General features: G+C 33.6%; 2 protein-coding genes across 2 annotated transcripts in view; one reads left to right on the plus strand and one right to left on the minus strand.

Annotated features, from left to right (window-relative positions):
* Positions 1 to 2,684: 2,684 nt before the first annotated feature.
* Positions 2,685 to 4,643, plus strand: LOC133175079 (uncharacterized). Its single transcript, XM_061310201.1, has one exon. The coding sequence runs from the start codon at positions 2,700 to 2,702 to the stop codon at positions 4,641 to 4,643; it is 1,944 nt and encodes a 647-aa protein (XP_061166185.1). The 5' UTR covers positions 2,685 to 2,699.
* Positions 4,644 to 12,535: 7,892 nt separating this feature from the next.
* LOC133175087 (lipoxygenase homology domain-containing protein 1-like) overlaps positions 12,536 to 16,232 on the minus strand; it is a 60,883-nt gene continuing 57,186 nt past the window's right edge. Inside the window, exons 59-63 of the mRNA XM_061310214.1 lie at positions 15,714 to 15,806; positions 15,320 to 15,452; positions 13,859 to 14,013; positions 13,615 to 13,772; positions 12,536 to 13,470 (exon numbers count right to left, since the gene is read on the minus strand). Of these exons, the coding sequence (XP_061166198.1) occupies positions 12,744 to 13,470; positions 13,615 to 13,772; positions 13,859 to 14,013; positions 15,320 to 15,452; positions 15,714 to 15,806 (1,266 nt within the window). The 3' untranslated portion in view covers positions 12,536 to 12,743. The remainder of the gene's footprint in view (positions 13,471 to 13,614; positions 13,773 to 13,858; positions 14,014 to 15,319; positions 15,453 to 15,713; positions 15,807 to 16,232) is intronic.

Consider the following 16,232-nt stretch of genomic DNA (forward strand, 5'->3'; position numbering starts at 1 on the left):
GAATTAATTATGGGAACAAACACTGTTATTTCATCTTGAATAGACACATTAGAATTTGTGACAACGATAAAATTTTCAAATTACCCCGCTTCATTTACTACTTCATTTTTCTGGCATTACAAATTTAACAAGCAAAAAAAAAATCTTCTGAAAGTAATGACATTTTACTGTATTTAAGAAGAATGGTTAAAAGTATCTTATATATTCAGAAAAGAAAATTAAAATTGGGGGTCTGTGATGTTAATTTTTAGATATTACTAAAATATTGCTAATTTTAAGTATTAATTAAGACAATTTTTCCCTTGATTTTCACAATATATTTGCTATATTTATCAAATATGATGATAGAATTCATGACAGTTTATTCAATATATAATTTAGAACCAGTATAAAATAGTACACTGCACAAAATAACTCTATGTGCAGACTGCATATAAAAATAGGAATCCAAACTTAACATACTCTAAATACTTCGAAAGAGAAAAAAAACCTTCCGCCACAAAATATAGTTCCTCACTCAATGCTTTTGGCATGGAATTCAATCATAGAGTTTTAACTGAATATAGTTTAACTGGCATTGTAGAATCCACATTTATTGTAAGAATTAAAACATTATGCAGATTTTTTTTTAAATATAGGTTAAGATGAAAATCTGCTCAAAAGCTCAGGAGCGAGCCTCGTTAATTTCCTGTTTAACAAGCACAGTTTAAGAGTATATTGCATTAGCAATACTAGTTCCCTGCAAGCATGGCATGCATAGTCTGGTTCCCTCGAAAGTATTTATATATAAAACATATCTGCTGAATGGTTAGGATTTCTATTCAATAAAAGAGAGCTTAAATGACAAAAAGTTAAACATGTACTATATATAAATCATAGACCTATAGATTTTTTCTATGTATGCCAATGGCCCATCCTACCCCAGGGGATCATAATTTGCACAAACTTAAAACTACACTACCTTAGGATGCTTCCATATAAATATGACCAATCCTGGCTTTGCTGTTCTTGAGAAGAAGATTTTTAAAGACTTTCCTATGTATTATTTAGTATTCCTATGTAAACCTTTGTTCCTTCATTGTAATCCCACTCTACCTAGCTAGGAGGGTCATGATTTGAACAGATTTGAATCTACAGTCCTGAGGATGCTTCCGTATAAATTCGACCAATCTTGATTTTGCTGTTCTTGAAGATTTTTCCAATGTATTCCTATGTAAAACTTTGTTCTTGCATTGTGGCCCTACCCTACCACGGGGGTCATAACTTTCACAAAATTGAAACTATGTTACCTGGGGATGCTGCCATAAAGATATGACCAATCATGGCTTTAATTTGCTGTTTTTGAGAAGATTTTTGAAGATTTTTCCTATGAATTCATATGTAAAACTTTGATTGTCCATTGTGGCCCCACCCTACCTTCGGAGGTCATGATCTGAATAAACTTGAATCTACACTATGTAAAGAAGATTTAACGTACGTTTTAAATTTTTTTGGTCCAGTTTTTCTTGAGAAGATTTTAAATGATACCACCAATTCTACTTATTCTAAATAATCTCCCTTTGAAAAAGGGCGTGGGACTTCATTTGAACAAATTTGAATTCATTTTACCTAAGTATGCTTAGTGGCAAGGTTGGTTGAAATTGGTTCAGTGGTTCTGGAGAAGAAGTCGAAAATGCGAAAAGTTTACAGACGGACAGATCTAGATGGACTGCATGCAGACAAAATGTGATTAGAAAAGCTCACTTTCAGCTTTCAGCTCAGGTGAGCTTAAAAAGTAGAGGTAATGGGATTAACTTTTCTGTACTTATTATGGTACCTGAAATTATTCAGATCTTATTGTAAAATGGACTCCATTAGAACTTCACAAATACGTGTATAAGTTTTAATGGCAGCAATACATTACTCTAAAAATGCCTACTCTATCTGAATCAATACATTTTGTTGACCATTCTATAAATTTACATATACACATGGCACAAAACAGTCTTAAAATTTTCTTGTCCCCCAGACTCCTGCCTCTGAAATGTTTTTTTCGTGACTGCACAATTCAGTTAATTCTAAGTTAACCAATTAATGGCATATTTTACCCAGTGCCCTCCTTAAAAAAACCTTAGATTTCAGGATTCTTCCCTGTTTATGGTAGCTAGATCATATTGATAATGCTATATACTAAAACAGTGGTAGTGGATTTCTCTATACTAATTATAGCATCGAAAACTTTTATAAGCACTTCCTTAAAAGTTTTAAGATTTCCTTGAAAAAATAAACATGGACTCTATTAGAACGTCACAAATGTAAGTTTTAATGACAGCAATATACTACTCTTAAACTGCCTTGTACACTATCTGAATCAGTACATTTTATTGACATCTGTTTTAATAGTTTATAACGCATGGCACAAAACAATTAATATTCTTACATTAAAGTTTAGTTTCCTCCATTAATAATCAATAAAAAATATTAAGAACAATTAAATAATACATATAAAACATTTCTTAATAGAGAATTACACCCAAAGTTTTAAAGTAAAATATGAATGAACTTAATGATGATGATGATTGTTACTTTAATAAGCATATTATACAAGATATATATAAAATTCTCCTTTAATCCTTGCCAGTAAGACAGCCATACAGCGCATATCAGAGGCAGTGTTTGTAGGATTGTGTCATAAAGTGGGGACCTCACAACTGGTGGCCATGAGGAGAGAGGTGATGGACATCAGCGATGTGGTGGTGAATCAAGTGTACACAAGTGATGGAGTCACTAGGATGATGAGTGGAAGTGCCAGAGAAGGATTCAGACTGAAAGGATCAGATAAGGACTTGATGTACTGGCCAAATAATTACCGTGTGATCTGGGAATTATCTCAGTCTCAGTATTACAACACAGACAGACAAACACTGATCCTCTGTGACTGTTCTGATAGTCCACCAGGATTTACTTTGTTATATTTACTGTCACCAAGCATGGTTAGAGACATTCAGAGAGCTTGTGTTAGAATGTATAACAGACATTATATATCTAGTTCTATATACAGAAGGATAATATGTTCTCTATCATCATTTGCCACCACTCCACATGGACCCTGTGCCAGTGGAACAATTGGAACAGTAGAATATGATCAAGCCCTCTGTTTTGCTTGTGACTCTTGGCCTCCATCTGCCTCCTCATGGATAGACAGATGTCACTCATGGCCCCAGCCTCATGTTGTTAATGATATAGTAAAAAATGGATGTCACTTTGTGGCAATTGGACATAAGCTAGGAAATCATGAAGACCATGAATGGAGAATTTCTTTCTCTCTGGCAGAACACAAACTTGTGTATGCAATGAACCACTGTCAATTCTTAACTTATGGCTTACTTAAATTGTTCTTAAGAGAAATAATTAACAATGGAGTAGGCGATGATGATAAATTACTGTGTTCCTATCACATGAAGACAGCAGTTTTCTGGGTGATTCAACAAAATACATTACCTCATTGGTGTCCACAAAATCTCCTTTGGGGTTTCTGGGTGTGTTTTAAACTCATCCTCAAATGGGCGTATGAGGGGGTCTGTCCTAACTTTTTCATTCCAGGAAACAACATGTTTCTGAGTAAACTTTATGGCAAAAATCAACATCAATTATTTGTGAGATTGTATAGGTTGTATGAGAAGGGTTTAGCATTCCTGCTACACAGTCCCTCCATAAGGTCTTATATTATAATTGTCCTTTATAATCCCAGACTCTCCATCTGTACAGATGAACATACTCTGATTTCTGAGGCTCAGTTTGATAGAAATCTATATGATGAAATACAAATACATGGCTCAATTTTAAACTTGAACATAAAAAGGTGTACGAGATATCTACATATAATAGAACAGATGATGGGTTTACCCCTCCTGACACAATATCAAGTCGTACAGTTACAGAAACTTACAGCTGATGTCCTTCGGTGCACTGCTTTTATATTACACATGGAAACTTACTCACAGGAAAACAAACTGAGGTATAGAGCTGACAAAATCTCCTGTCACATGCTGAAATTAGCAGCCAAATTTGGTTGTATTACTGACATGCTGTATATAGCCATGTATTATTACAAGACACTAAGATACACGGAAGCTTTATCTATTATAGAGATGATCAAGGTCAAGTTAGCACAGCCGTACGTGATGTATAGGTTTAATGTAGATACAGAGATGTATACTGAAGCTGTAGGGGGATGGTCCTGGTCTACAAAGAGGAGACAGGCTGTAATGTGGGATATCAAACTTAACAATAGAATCCATTACATCAGCGAATTGATACCAGAACAACAGTTCGCTCTACAGAATAATTTCCTTGTATTATTTATCCCACGCTTGATACTGTTTTACATGCTAGAGATCTTGTGCTACAGACATGTAGACACAATGAGAGTACAAACCGCTCTAGATGATCTACAAACCCTAGTTCACTATGATCAGGGACAGCATTTTCCTTCAGAATACAGACACGTATCGTGGCAGATTCTGGGGATCTGTCAACAGGCTACAGGGAACCTCCAGGCTGCTTTATACTCATACCAACAATCTCTCAGTCAAGAACCATTCCACAAAATACAAACAGCTACAGAAATGAGAATACACGAAGTCTGTCTACAAAATCAATAAATTAGTAATATAAATCTTAAGTATTTGTAGTACTGTTCACCTGATAGAGTTTATAACCTTTATCATATATATTGTATTTTTTGAAGAAGATGTTAATCAATGCAAAATGAAAAAAAAGTTGAACTTTCTAAGCTTTCCAAAAAACAACAACAACAAACAAACAAACAAACAACAAAAAAACAACAAAAAACAAACGAACAAACAAACATAAAAGAACAACAACAACAATTGTCAGAGTACATATTATTATAGTTGTACATGTATTGTATTTTGTTGTGTTTTGTATTATTAGGAGGTAGTTGTAAAATTAAATCATACAAATAAACAATATATTTTTTTTTCAATGTGTATCAGGAACAATGTAACATGAATAAAGAAATAAAGCTCACATTTTCATGAATGTTGCAGAATAACCTCTGAGATCGAGAAACTTTGTTTGAAATATAAAATCAGAGGCATTAATCAATAGAGCCCACCCAGCACCAGAACACTTTAGCAAGTAGAATATCAAAAATCTTTTAAAAATACCCTTGCTTATAACAACTTGCCTCCTAGATGATGCAAAGAAGCAGAAAATATATTCAATTAAATGTATTTTTACTATAGATGTAACGAAGTATGTTTTGACAAAATGACATGGGGCTCATTCTTAATTGTGTACAGTCACTGGTATCTGTTGTAGATATTCCCCCAAAGGGGTTTCCTCCCCTGGCCAGATGGCAGGGGGTTCCCTCAGTTCGATCAGTATGTACTGGTCCCTGCTGACAAAGCAAGTAACAACATTGTCTTTGTTTGTAAGGCTCATTATATAAATTGTATTTTTGAGGAAGATTTAATTATACAAGTGAAAATCAAACTTATACCCATAGCTCGATTTTCTAAGGAGGAAATTCTTCAAAATCATATGTCAGTTTTGAATATTTTTAATATTCCCAACAACCAAAATGAATCTGAATTACCATATCTATATTGGATTCCGAAACTTCATAAAAATCCTTACAAAGATACATAGCGGGTTCCAGTAAATGTTCTACCAAGCCTCTCTCTTTACTTCTCACTAAGATATTAACAGTAGTGAAGGAGAAACTTTAAGAGTACTGTGCAACAATATATTCGAGAACTGGTGTAAATCAGATGTGGATGCTAAAAAATTCCAAGGAACTTTTGGAACATTTGAAATCACAAAATTTTTCCAAAATCAACAAAATAAAAACTTACGACTTTCAACTTTATATACAACTATTCTCCACGATAAATTAAAGTCCAGACTTTCTGACATCGTTGACAGCTGCTTTTTCAATAAAAATTTACTTACCTTGTCATTGGTTATTTGCAAAATTGCTTTGTTTAAAAACAGTCTGATTGTTTACACAAGTACTCTGAAGTTGATATTAAAAAGATGTTCGAGTCTCTGATTGACAATATCTACGTGGTTTTTGGAGACCAGGTCTTCCAACAATCTATTGGAATTCCCATGGGAACAATAGCTCCCCGTTATTAGCAGACTTTTCTTTGTATTCATATGAAAGAGAATTTGTTAAAAATCTTTTACGTGAAAAGAAGAAAACACTTTCAACTCGACCTTTAGATATATCGACGACGTATTCTCAATTAACGATGGTTATTTCCATTCTTATGTCGACACGATATATCCCGTTGAGCTTGAGATAAAAAAAACCACAGAGTCTGATACATCTGTTTCATATTTGGATATTTTATTAGAAAAAAACGTTAATGGTAATCTAACAACCAAGCTTTATGATAAACGTGATGACTTTAACTTTTCAATCGTCAACTTCCCTTACTTGAGCAGCAATATACCCTTATTACCTGCATACAGGGTTTATATTTCTCAGTTGATTCGATACGCAAGAGCATGCTCTACGTATGAACAATTTCTAAAACGGGCTAAGTTTAAGTACAAACAAGTTGATGAAACAAGAATATCAGCAGTCTCGTTTAAAGTCATCATTTCGTAAGTTCTATGGCCGATATAATGACCTTGTTAACAAATACATCCCATCATTATGTCAAATGCTGACAGACTTTTTTATGCCCGGGATCGAAAGATATTTTGTTTTTGTCCTGTCTGTCTGTTTGTCTGTCTCTTTGTCTCTGTGTTGTCAACTTTAACCTTGCCCATAACTTTTGATTGGTTAGAGCTAGGACTTTCATATTTTACATGTGTATTCCTTGTGACAAGACCTTTCTTTTAGTACCATCAAATTTGGCCTTTTGAACTTGACCTTGGAGTTTGACCCACTTTTGCAAAATTTTATGAGACTTTAACCTTGGCCATAACTTCTGAACAGTTGGTGCTTTGGGTTTCAAACTTCACATGTGTATTCTTTGTGACAAGGCCTTCCTTTGCATACCAACAACTTTGACCTTTTTACCTTGACCTTGGAGTTTGACCTACTTTTGAAAAACTTTAGCCTTGGCCATAACTTTTGAACAATTGGTGCTTGGGGTTTCAAATTTCACATGTGTATTCCTTTTGACTAGACCTTCCTCTGGATTTCAACCTCTTTGACCCTTTGACCTTGACTTAGGAGTTTGACCTACTTTTGAAAAACTTTAATCTTGGCCATAACTTTTGAAAGCTTGGAGCTAGGGCTTTCATACTTCACACATGTAATCCTTGTGACAAGCCCTTCCTTTGGATACCAACCACTTTGACCTTTTGGCCTTGACATAGGAGTTTGTCTTACTTTTAGAAAACTTTAACCTTGGCCATAACTTTTGAATGATTGGTGCTAGGACTTTCATACTTCACATATGTAAACCTTGTGACAAGACCTTCCTTTGGACACCAACTACTTTCTTTGGGTACCAACATTTTTTATCTTTTGGCCTGGATTTTGACTTGCATTTGAGAAACTTTAACCTTCACCATAACTTTTGATTGGTTGGAGCTATGACTTTCATATTTCACATATGTATTCCTTGTGACAAAACCTTTCTTTGGGTACCATCATATTTGACATTTTTACCTTGCAGTTTGACCCACTTTTGCAAAAGTTTATGAGACTTTAACCTTGGCCGTAACTTCTGAACAGTTGGTGCTTTGGGTTTCAAACTTCACATGTTTATTCTTTGTGACAAGGCCTTTCTTTGGATACAATTAACTTTGACCTTTTTTAGCTTGACCTTGGAGTTTGACCTACTTTTAAAAAACTTTAACCTTGGCCATAGCTTTTGAACAGTTGGTGCTTGGGATTTAAAATTTCACATGTGTATTCCTTTTGACAAGACCTTCCTCTGGATTTCAACCTCTTTGACCCTTTGACCTTGACTTAGGAGTTTGAACTACTTTTGAAAAACTTTAACCTTGGCCATAACTTTTGAATGGTTGATGCTAGGGCTTTTAAACTTCACATACGTAATCCTTGTGACATCACCTTCCTTTGGATACCAACCACTTTGAACCTTTGACCTTGATATAGGAGTTTGACCTATTTTTAAAAAACTTTAATCTTGGCCATAACTTTTGAATAGTTGGTGCTAGGACTTTCATACTTCACATATGCAAACCTTGAACCATGTGACAAGACCTTCCTTTGGATACCAACCACTTTGAACCTTTGACCTTGATATAGGAGTTTGACCTATTTTTAAAAAACTTTAATCTTGGCCATAACTTTTGAATAGTTGGTGCTAGGACTTTCATACTTCACATATGTAAACCTTTAACCATGTGACAAGACCTTCCTTTGGATACCAACCACTTTCTTTGGGTACCAACATTTTTTATCTTTTGGCCTGGATTTTGACTTGCATTTGAGAAACTTTAACCTTCGCCATAAGCTGCCATACGGGGGCATCAGTGTTTTACAAACACATCTTGTTCATTCCAATTTTTAGGCAATTATTTACCAACTGAATTATCGACGGATTTTCCCGTAATTTCCCGATCATGACAAGGATCACACGGCGGATGTGACCAATCGGCAGGGGATGTTCACTCTTCCATGGCACCTGATCCCACCTCTGATATTTTAGAGGTCCGTGTTTGCTCTGCTCCTATTTTGTAATGGTTATCTCCATATCCTCGTGTTCCCGAAACAACCAGCGATTAAACATGAAGATGAAGGTCTGCTCAGTGAACACATTTGTAAGCCTGACCTCGTTAACTTTCCATGAGGGCTTCTTTGACGGAGATTTGGGAATTAGCTCGAGACGAATCTTGTAGAACTTTCCCTGGCTTTTGGTGGTTCCATTTCTTCCTCTTCATCCACCTCAGCAATGCTAGGCGTCTTCCTCGTTCCCTGACACTCAACATGGCGGGATCAATCAAACATTAATTACTTAAATATTCCTTTAACTGTTGTTTTTTTGTGTACATTTTATACAGAAGCAAGGAAAATAATGAAAGACCTCGTTGATTAGCGTTGACATTTTGCTGATGAATATCACTTCTACAACAAAGAATTCTTCGAACAATTTTAGATTGTCTTCCTATCACTGTGAAATTATAATTTTTATTAATAACAATGTGACAAAATATCAAAGATTGTAATTCTGAAGGTTGCAAACTTAAGGTAATTAAGTTAAGGGAGCGTCTGGGGTTTTATTGTGTGAAAACTATAATATAAAAACTCTGTAATTTTAAATCATATGTAATTTACAATGACTTCAGTATATATGCCAAGTTTAGGGAAAATCTATCTTCTGGATATTTTTTAGGGATTGTCTCAAAATACAAGAGTATTTACTTTAAGGTTATATGTTGCAAAGTGTTAGTTTTTCACACTTCAAAGCAAATGTTTTACAAATTCTACAATAGACTTTGTGCTCAAACTATAATATATGATGAGTAAGAGTAATACATTATATTGTACATTATATGTAAGAAACACAAAATTCTATTGTCTGCAGTGAGATTCGAGCCCGTGACGTAAGGATCAACGCCTTACTCTGCGACTCTGGAACAGATGCTCTAACCATTGCGCCACGCGGGCGACCTGATACAGGGACGTGAAGAAAATCACAACTCCTCTGTGTCATACCCTAGGTAAAAAAGAACAAAAGTCATTACAGCTACAGTCTTATCCAAAGGGCCTGGGTTCTAATTAGTGATCACTATTCGCTATAAAATTAAGACGTATACATACTCTAAAAATCCATCTCATTTATTAAATTTCGATTGAGAAACATTTCCTATTTGTTTTCATTTATAATTGGTTTTTCAAACATGAACATCAATAATAATATTAAAGAATTTACACATGTAGACTTCTGCAAATTAATTAAGCATTGTTAAAGAGTTTCTAGAGTACTGTAAACCAACTTTTATTCGATTGCGAGAAATATCCTACAGTTTCACGACCTACTTTAACTCGAGAATATTAATTGCCGCGACCAATTATATTGCTTTGTATTTGTAGAGAATGTTTCCTCAGTCGCAAAAATTAATCGTCGCGGATTGATTTTAAACGGGCTAATCGCGAATAAAAGATGACGCGAGTAATAGTTGGATTACAGTATTATAAAACAATAAAAACAATACAACCCACCTTGCAGTACACATAGAACCTCCTGGTCTTTTCTTTGTCCAATATCCCCCTGACATCCTCTGGGTGCCCATCTTCACCAAAAGGCAGAAATTGTATCGGGTTCTTCACAGACTTAAACGAAACTCAAACTCTCTGAACCCTTAGTCTGAATTCACAGTATGGACCACTGCCCTTCTACATTGTTACTTCAAATAAATGACTGTACTGTAAACGTAAGAAAAATAAGTTTATATCTTTTTTATCTAAAGGTAATCATTGCTCGTATATTTTAGATGAAAATTTTCAGAAATAAATGATTAAAGCTCATTGGATGAGGACTGATAAAAACAGACGGAGTGAATTAGGAAATTAACCATTCACTCAAAGCGATGTTCCATTGAATTTTTTCAAAAAATAAACTGACTTTAATCTATATTAAGTTAATTTTAGTTAAATGGGAATCAAGCCTTATGTTTCTCTGTACTTGTTTGTTTATTAAACATATTCTGGGAGGAACACATTTTTGTTTTGTACAGATTTACCTGGCTTACACGTACACGCTTGCCCATTTTTCTGTTGTCAATGGTGATAAACAAGTTTGGGTCAAGGACAATGTTGAATATTCTGACCATGACCTTGCTTTGTACTATGTTAAACACGGTTATATTTATTTTACGCTACATAATGAAATACAGACAAGTTATATGTAACATGCATTTGTCTGTATTTTTATCAATGCAATAAGGGTTTAATAAATATATTCACAAAATTAAATGAATCAGATACTTATATTAGCGAATGATGTACAATTTTACGCATGCTACTTAATTGGAAGTTATCATGTTAAAATTGGTTGAGCATTAATGCATGATTTGAATCAAATGATCATGCATCAATTCTGAGATTAAACCTATAAATTGTATGTACATGTCCTTCGAGAAAATCTCCCTTTTTCTTAAATCTCAAAAACTCTCCTGGAAATAATGTGACTGTAACTGAGAAAAATTCCTAACTTAACCACATGGTGTACAATTCTTTGTAAAAATAAAAGAAATATTACTACTTCTACATTTATTTTTTTCTTAAATTCTAATTAAGTTACTTTTACATACTTTATTTTGTATCACATAAAATTCCCGAAGAAGAAATTTTGATAAAATAATTTTGATGTAGCGTTACCTCACTTTACAGTAAATTAAAACTAGAGACTTACATTAACTAAAGCTACTATATATAGCACCATAGCTACTTCCTTTAATTAAAAAGAATCTACAGACCAATTCTATAAAATTGTCTATCCTTACACATGTAAGGATGATTATGTAAGGATGAATCACCTGATCCCACCTCTGATGTTTGGAGGTCCGTGTTTGCTCTGCTCCTATTTTGTATTGTATAATGGACTTTTGAGCTTGAATACTGTTCGTTATCTCCATATATTTCATGTATCACACAGCAATAATAAATCATAGGGTAAACCATAGCTTTAGTTCATGATCTCTTAGAAATGACATAACAACGTGGCATGCTTGATAGTGTGTGTATTTACATTATTGACGCCACTTAATAGAACAGGTTCTGACAAATTTCTTGTTGTATTTTTATTAACAGTTTGGAATTTTTACCAATCTCTTCTTCAGTATAATCAGCTTGTTCAAAGAATTAACATCTTGAATATCCTCGAATAATTACAACAAGTTTAAAAAATAGTTACTGTGTGTTTATTTATTCAATATGATATCTGGACTAGATATAATACAAGGCTTTATTGATTTACCATGCTGTATAAAGTTTCTTCTAAGTACCTTTGTACCTGATAAGAACTTTTATCATATTAAATGAATTATCTTTAAAAAAAATTATTACAATAACAGGTTTCAGATTAAATGGAATCACAAAGTGAAAATATTACTATACAAATTAGTTATGATTCCCCTCATATTTTTCATTGGGGATATCATTCACATTCATTACTAAGAAGAAATAATACATAATCAACTGCCTCGGACATACCAGCTTCTAAAGAACCAAAGTTTATTAGTATAGATAAATGTGAATTTATTAGCATAATGGTTAACATGTGGAAACTATACTCTTTTTCCTCAAAATATGTAAAAAAGAAAAAAGAACATTGAAATAAAATCACCTTGAACATTCCAATTTCTAAACTTTATTAAATATATGTGGCATACAAGATTATTAACATAAAAATGATAATTTTACACAGGAATTAAAAATAGATTGATGACAACAATACTAAAAGTAGATTGGTGGTCAAAGTTAATAAAATATTGTATAAAAATATAAATCAGAAAATGATTTTAAAAAATCCAATCACAGTCATTTTGATTATCACAGAAAGATGTTGATGTACAGAAACTGTTCCCATAAAATGAAAAATAAAAATTTAATTGTGAATAACTATAGCAAGTTGATGTTTCTGAAGGATTGAACTCTGGTGTAATGGACATGACAGAAATATCATTTGGCACTAGTGTTTGCTAAGTATTGTGACATAGAACATATGATTGCATAGTGAAGTGCATACATAGAACCAGAGAATTACATGCTACTGTAGAAACAGATCTTGTCCTTCTTCATTGTCTCAACTTTTGTCTTCAGTGGCTTTATTCTGGTCCTCACTTTCAATTTTGCTTGTGTCCTCACTTTCAGTTTTGTTTGTGTCCTCACTTTCAGTTTTGTTTGTGTCTTCACTTTCAGTTTTCTTTGTGTTCTCACTTTCAATTTTCTTTGTGTCCTCACTTTCAGTTTTCTTTGTGTCCTCCCTTTCCATTTTATTTTCTACATTGCTGTCCTCAGTAACATCACTTTGGTCCTCATTCTTGGCTTTGATTGTGTCCTCATTTCTTTTATCATTGTCTACATCACTGTCCTCAGTGATTTTATCCTGATTTCCACTTTCTGTTTTGTATATGTCCTCACTTTCACTTTTATTCAAGTCTACATCATTGTCCTCTGGGGCACTATTCTCATTTCCAATTTCTGTTTTGTCCTTAATTCCAGATTTATCATCCTCAATCTTGTTTGTGTTCTCAGTCACTCCCTCACCCTGTATATTCTCTTGACCCTGCTTAATCTCCTCTTCCTTGCTTGTATCAGTCACTTCATCCTCTTTTATTCCCTGACCCTGCATACTCTCCATGTCCTCCTTAATGTCCTCTTTTCTCCCCTGTCCCCCTGTTTCCCTCTCTGAGTCCTCCCCATCAACAATATTCAGGTTTTGTTTCTGTAAGTTAGAGTTTTCTTTCTCCATCCTGTCCATGTAAAGCTCAACCTCCACAATACCATAGTCTTCTTCATCCTGTAACCAGCTGTAAATGGAATTCAATATCAGTGGTACACAAAATGACTCATTGTCAATAAACATACTGACACGCCATTACTTAACAAGAGATGTTTTTGTACAGGACTGTATCTCTTTTTCTCCTGTACCCACTGGGAACTGGACTCTTTACCTGTTACATGTGAAGATATATTTGTGTTTGGCATCAACTCCCTCTTTTACAGACACTTTCTCCAGAAACCAAGCAGCCTCCGCACCCTTCCCATCATGCCCTATTATAATGTTTTCCAGGCGTCCTAGATCTACAGCTTCAACAATGAATGTGTCCACCTGAGAAAGATATTACAAAGTCGTTAAATGTATGTTATACTCCAGAACTCTTGTAATGTGTCTGAAATGTAAACAAAAAATCTAACTTTTCCAGTTCTGAATTTCTTGTTTTGTTCTTTGTTGTTGATCAGATAGCGCCTGCCTGTGTCACCCAAAGTCCCGAATAGTGTGATGTGAACTGTGGCGTCTGTCCCAGAATTTTCCTCAGTTCCTGTCTCTATGGTAACCATGTAATGACGCACTAGAGAACATAAAGCTGAATCATTGAGCACCAGATTAAAGTGTACATGTATGTAGTGATTTCAGTAGGATTACTTGTTATTATAATGTAAAATTTAATATAGAAATTGCATTATGTTTAAATATGGTTTACCTTTTTACACTGATTTTTGTAGGGAAAATAAATATTACCAAAATACATTTAAAATTTGGGATGAGGGACAGGACAGGGATTCAAAGAACTGAAACAAGGGGCACAACTTTTCTGTGATTCATTCAAACAGCAACAGTGAAAATAGAGATATAAAATAGTGGATGATGTATTATATTTGTATATTTACATTTCCAAGTATTTTGCCTTAAGATTCTTTGCAAATAAGAATATTGTTCATTTTCTCATGAACTACCATGAGATGAGCATGAATATTTCCCTTTTACGTCATAAATCCGTACTTGACGTAAAAACTATAGTGCAAACTGTTTTGCTGCAAAAATTACAGCTGAATGGTGTAATTTGTGGAAACTCATCAGTAAAAAAAATGTAAATATAAGAAATAAATTTAATTTTTGAAAATTCATGAGGTACATGAACTACGATGCTTCACGCTAGCATATTTATCATGAAGCGCTAATGCGCTTCATGAAATATGCCAGCGTGAAGCGTCATAGTTCATGCCCTCATGAATCTTCAAAAATTAAATTCATTTCTTTAATAAATATCAATTATAAATGTCAATTTCCTGTAGAATTTTATAACTATTGTGAATAATAATTGAAACTTACTTTCCAAAGCAAATCAATCTTAATTGTTGATATTAATCTAAATAATTTTATCCAATTACATATAAAAAGAAATATTGATTTAGGCAACAATAATAGTACAGTAAAACACACGCTTTCAATGAAGTGCCAGGGACGGGCGATTTTGCTTTGTTATAAACATAATTCGTCATATGCGTATATATTAACAATACCTGTACAATGCACGGGGAATATAAGTGTGTTTCACTGTAGTAACAAAAATAAATTATAGAAATGCCAACGCCACTTAATTCTACAACAATGATTAGAAAGGAAAGGGAGAAATTCTAAACAATTCTAGTAAATTAACAGTGACTTAATTGTTACATAAATAAATTAAATAAATGACTTTTTTTCTGTTTCCTTACCAAAGCCTGAAACAAGCATTGAAAGAAAAAGAAATTCATCAAAGATGCTGATTGGCATAGTTATTCAGAATTTCGCAGGGCCCAGAAGACTCTTTGTGAACTTTTCTCATTGATCACTATATTATAGACCTGACCCGAAATCATGAATTTTCTACGTACCTGGCCAAAAGTCATGAGATTCATTCTCGGCCGGCACCTCCACTGCGATGTCGCCGTATTCACCGGAGAAGGACAGATGTTTACCGACATGGAACTCATATCTCTCATCAGACTTCAGGTTGTGCAGAATAACCTAAAAATAAAAAAAATAAAAAAAACATGGACAAACTCTTAAAAACTGATTATCTTTTATATTTATAAAGTTATACTTCAAGAATTAAATGTGAAGATTTTACAAATAAAAGAACATAGACAAACTCCTAAAAGTTCACAAGACATGTATTTATATTTAATGATATGTGAAGATTTAACACACTATATCATAACGGGGAAAATGACCAAAATGGATATAAATTTTATCTTCCAATGTGCCTAAATATTTAATACACAGTACCTTATCTAGACCCCATCCAGACTGCGTCTGAGGATTATCATGCTCAATCCGGATTTTACGGATTCCTCCAAGTTCTTCTGTGTCAAAGTTTACCTATAAATGATTAAAAGTAATAATGTCAATTTCACTCAGATACCCTAGTCAAATATTGGGGGACTTCAGTCAAACAATAGGCAAGTACTAAAAAATAATTTTCTCATGTCAGTTCAACTTTCTATACTTTTCAGAATGCCTGTACATTCAATATTTTAATAAAGCTACCATAATGTGTAACATATTTCTCAATCCAACAGTGAAGTATTAACATAACAGAAAATGCCAGAAATACTTGTGTCTCAATTATTTTATACTCCATTTTTTATCTTTACACTAAAAATCTAAATACCAGTAACAAAATAAATTTAGTCAATAGTCAGATCAAATCTTCATTGACTTCCCTTATCAAAAGTAATTGTGAATACAATTATACAATAGGAAAGAAACATAATTTCATTTTGTTGCCATAGTAAATATCCAGCT

This window comes from Saccostrea echinata, unplaced genomic scaffold, assembly GCF_033153115.1.
Source record: "Saccostrea echinata isolate AGI-Se365-2 ecotype Australia unplaced genomic scaffold, CSIRO_AGI_Sech_v1 ptg000060l, whole genome shotgun sequence".
Classification (NCBI taxonomy): Eukaryota; Metazoa; Mollusca; class Bivalvia; order Ostreida; family Ostreidae; genus Saccostrea; species Saccostrea echinata.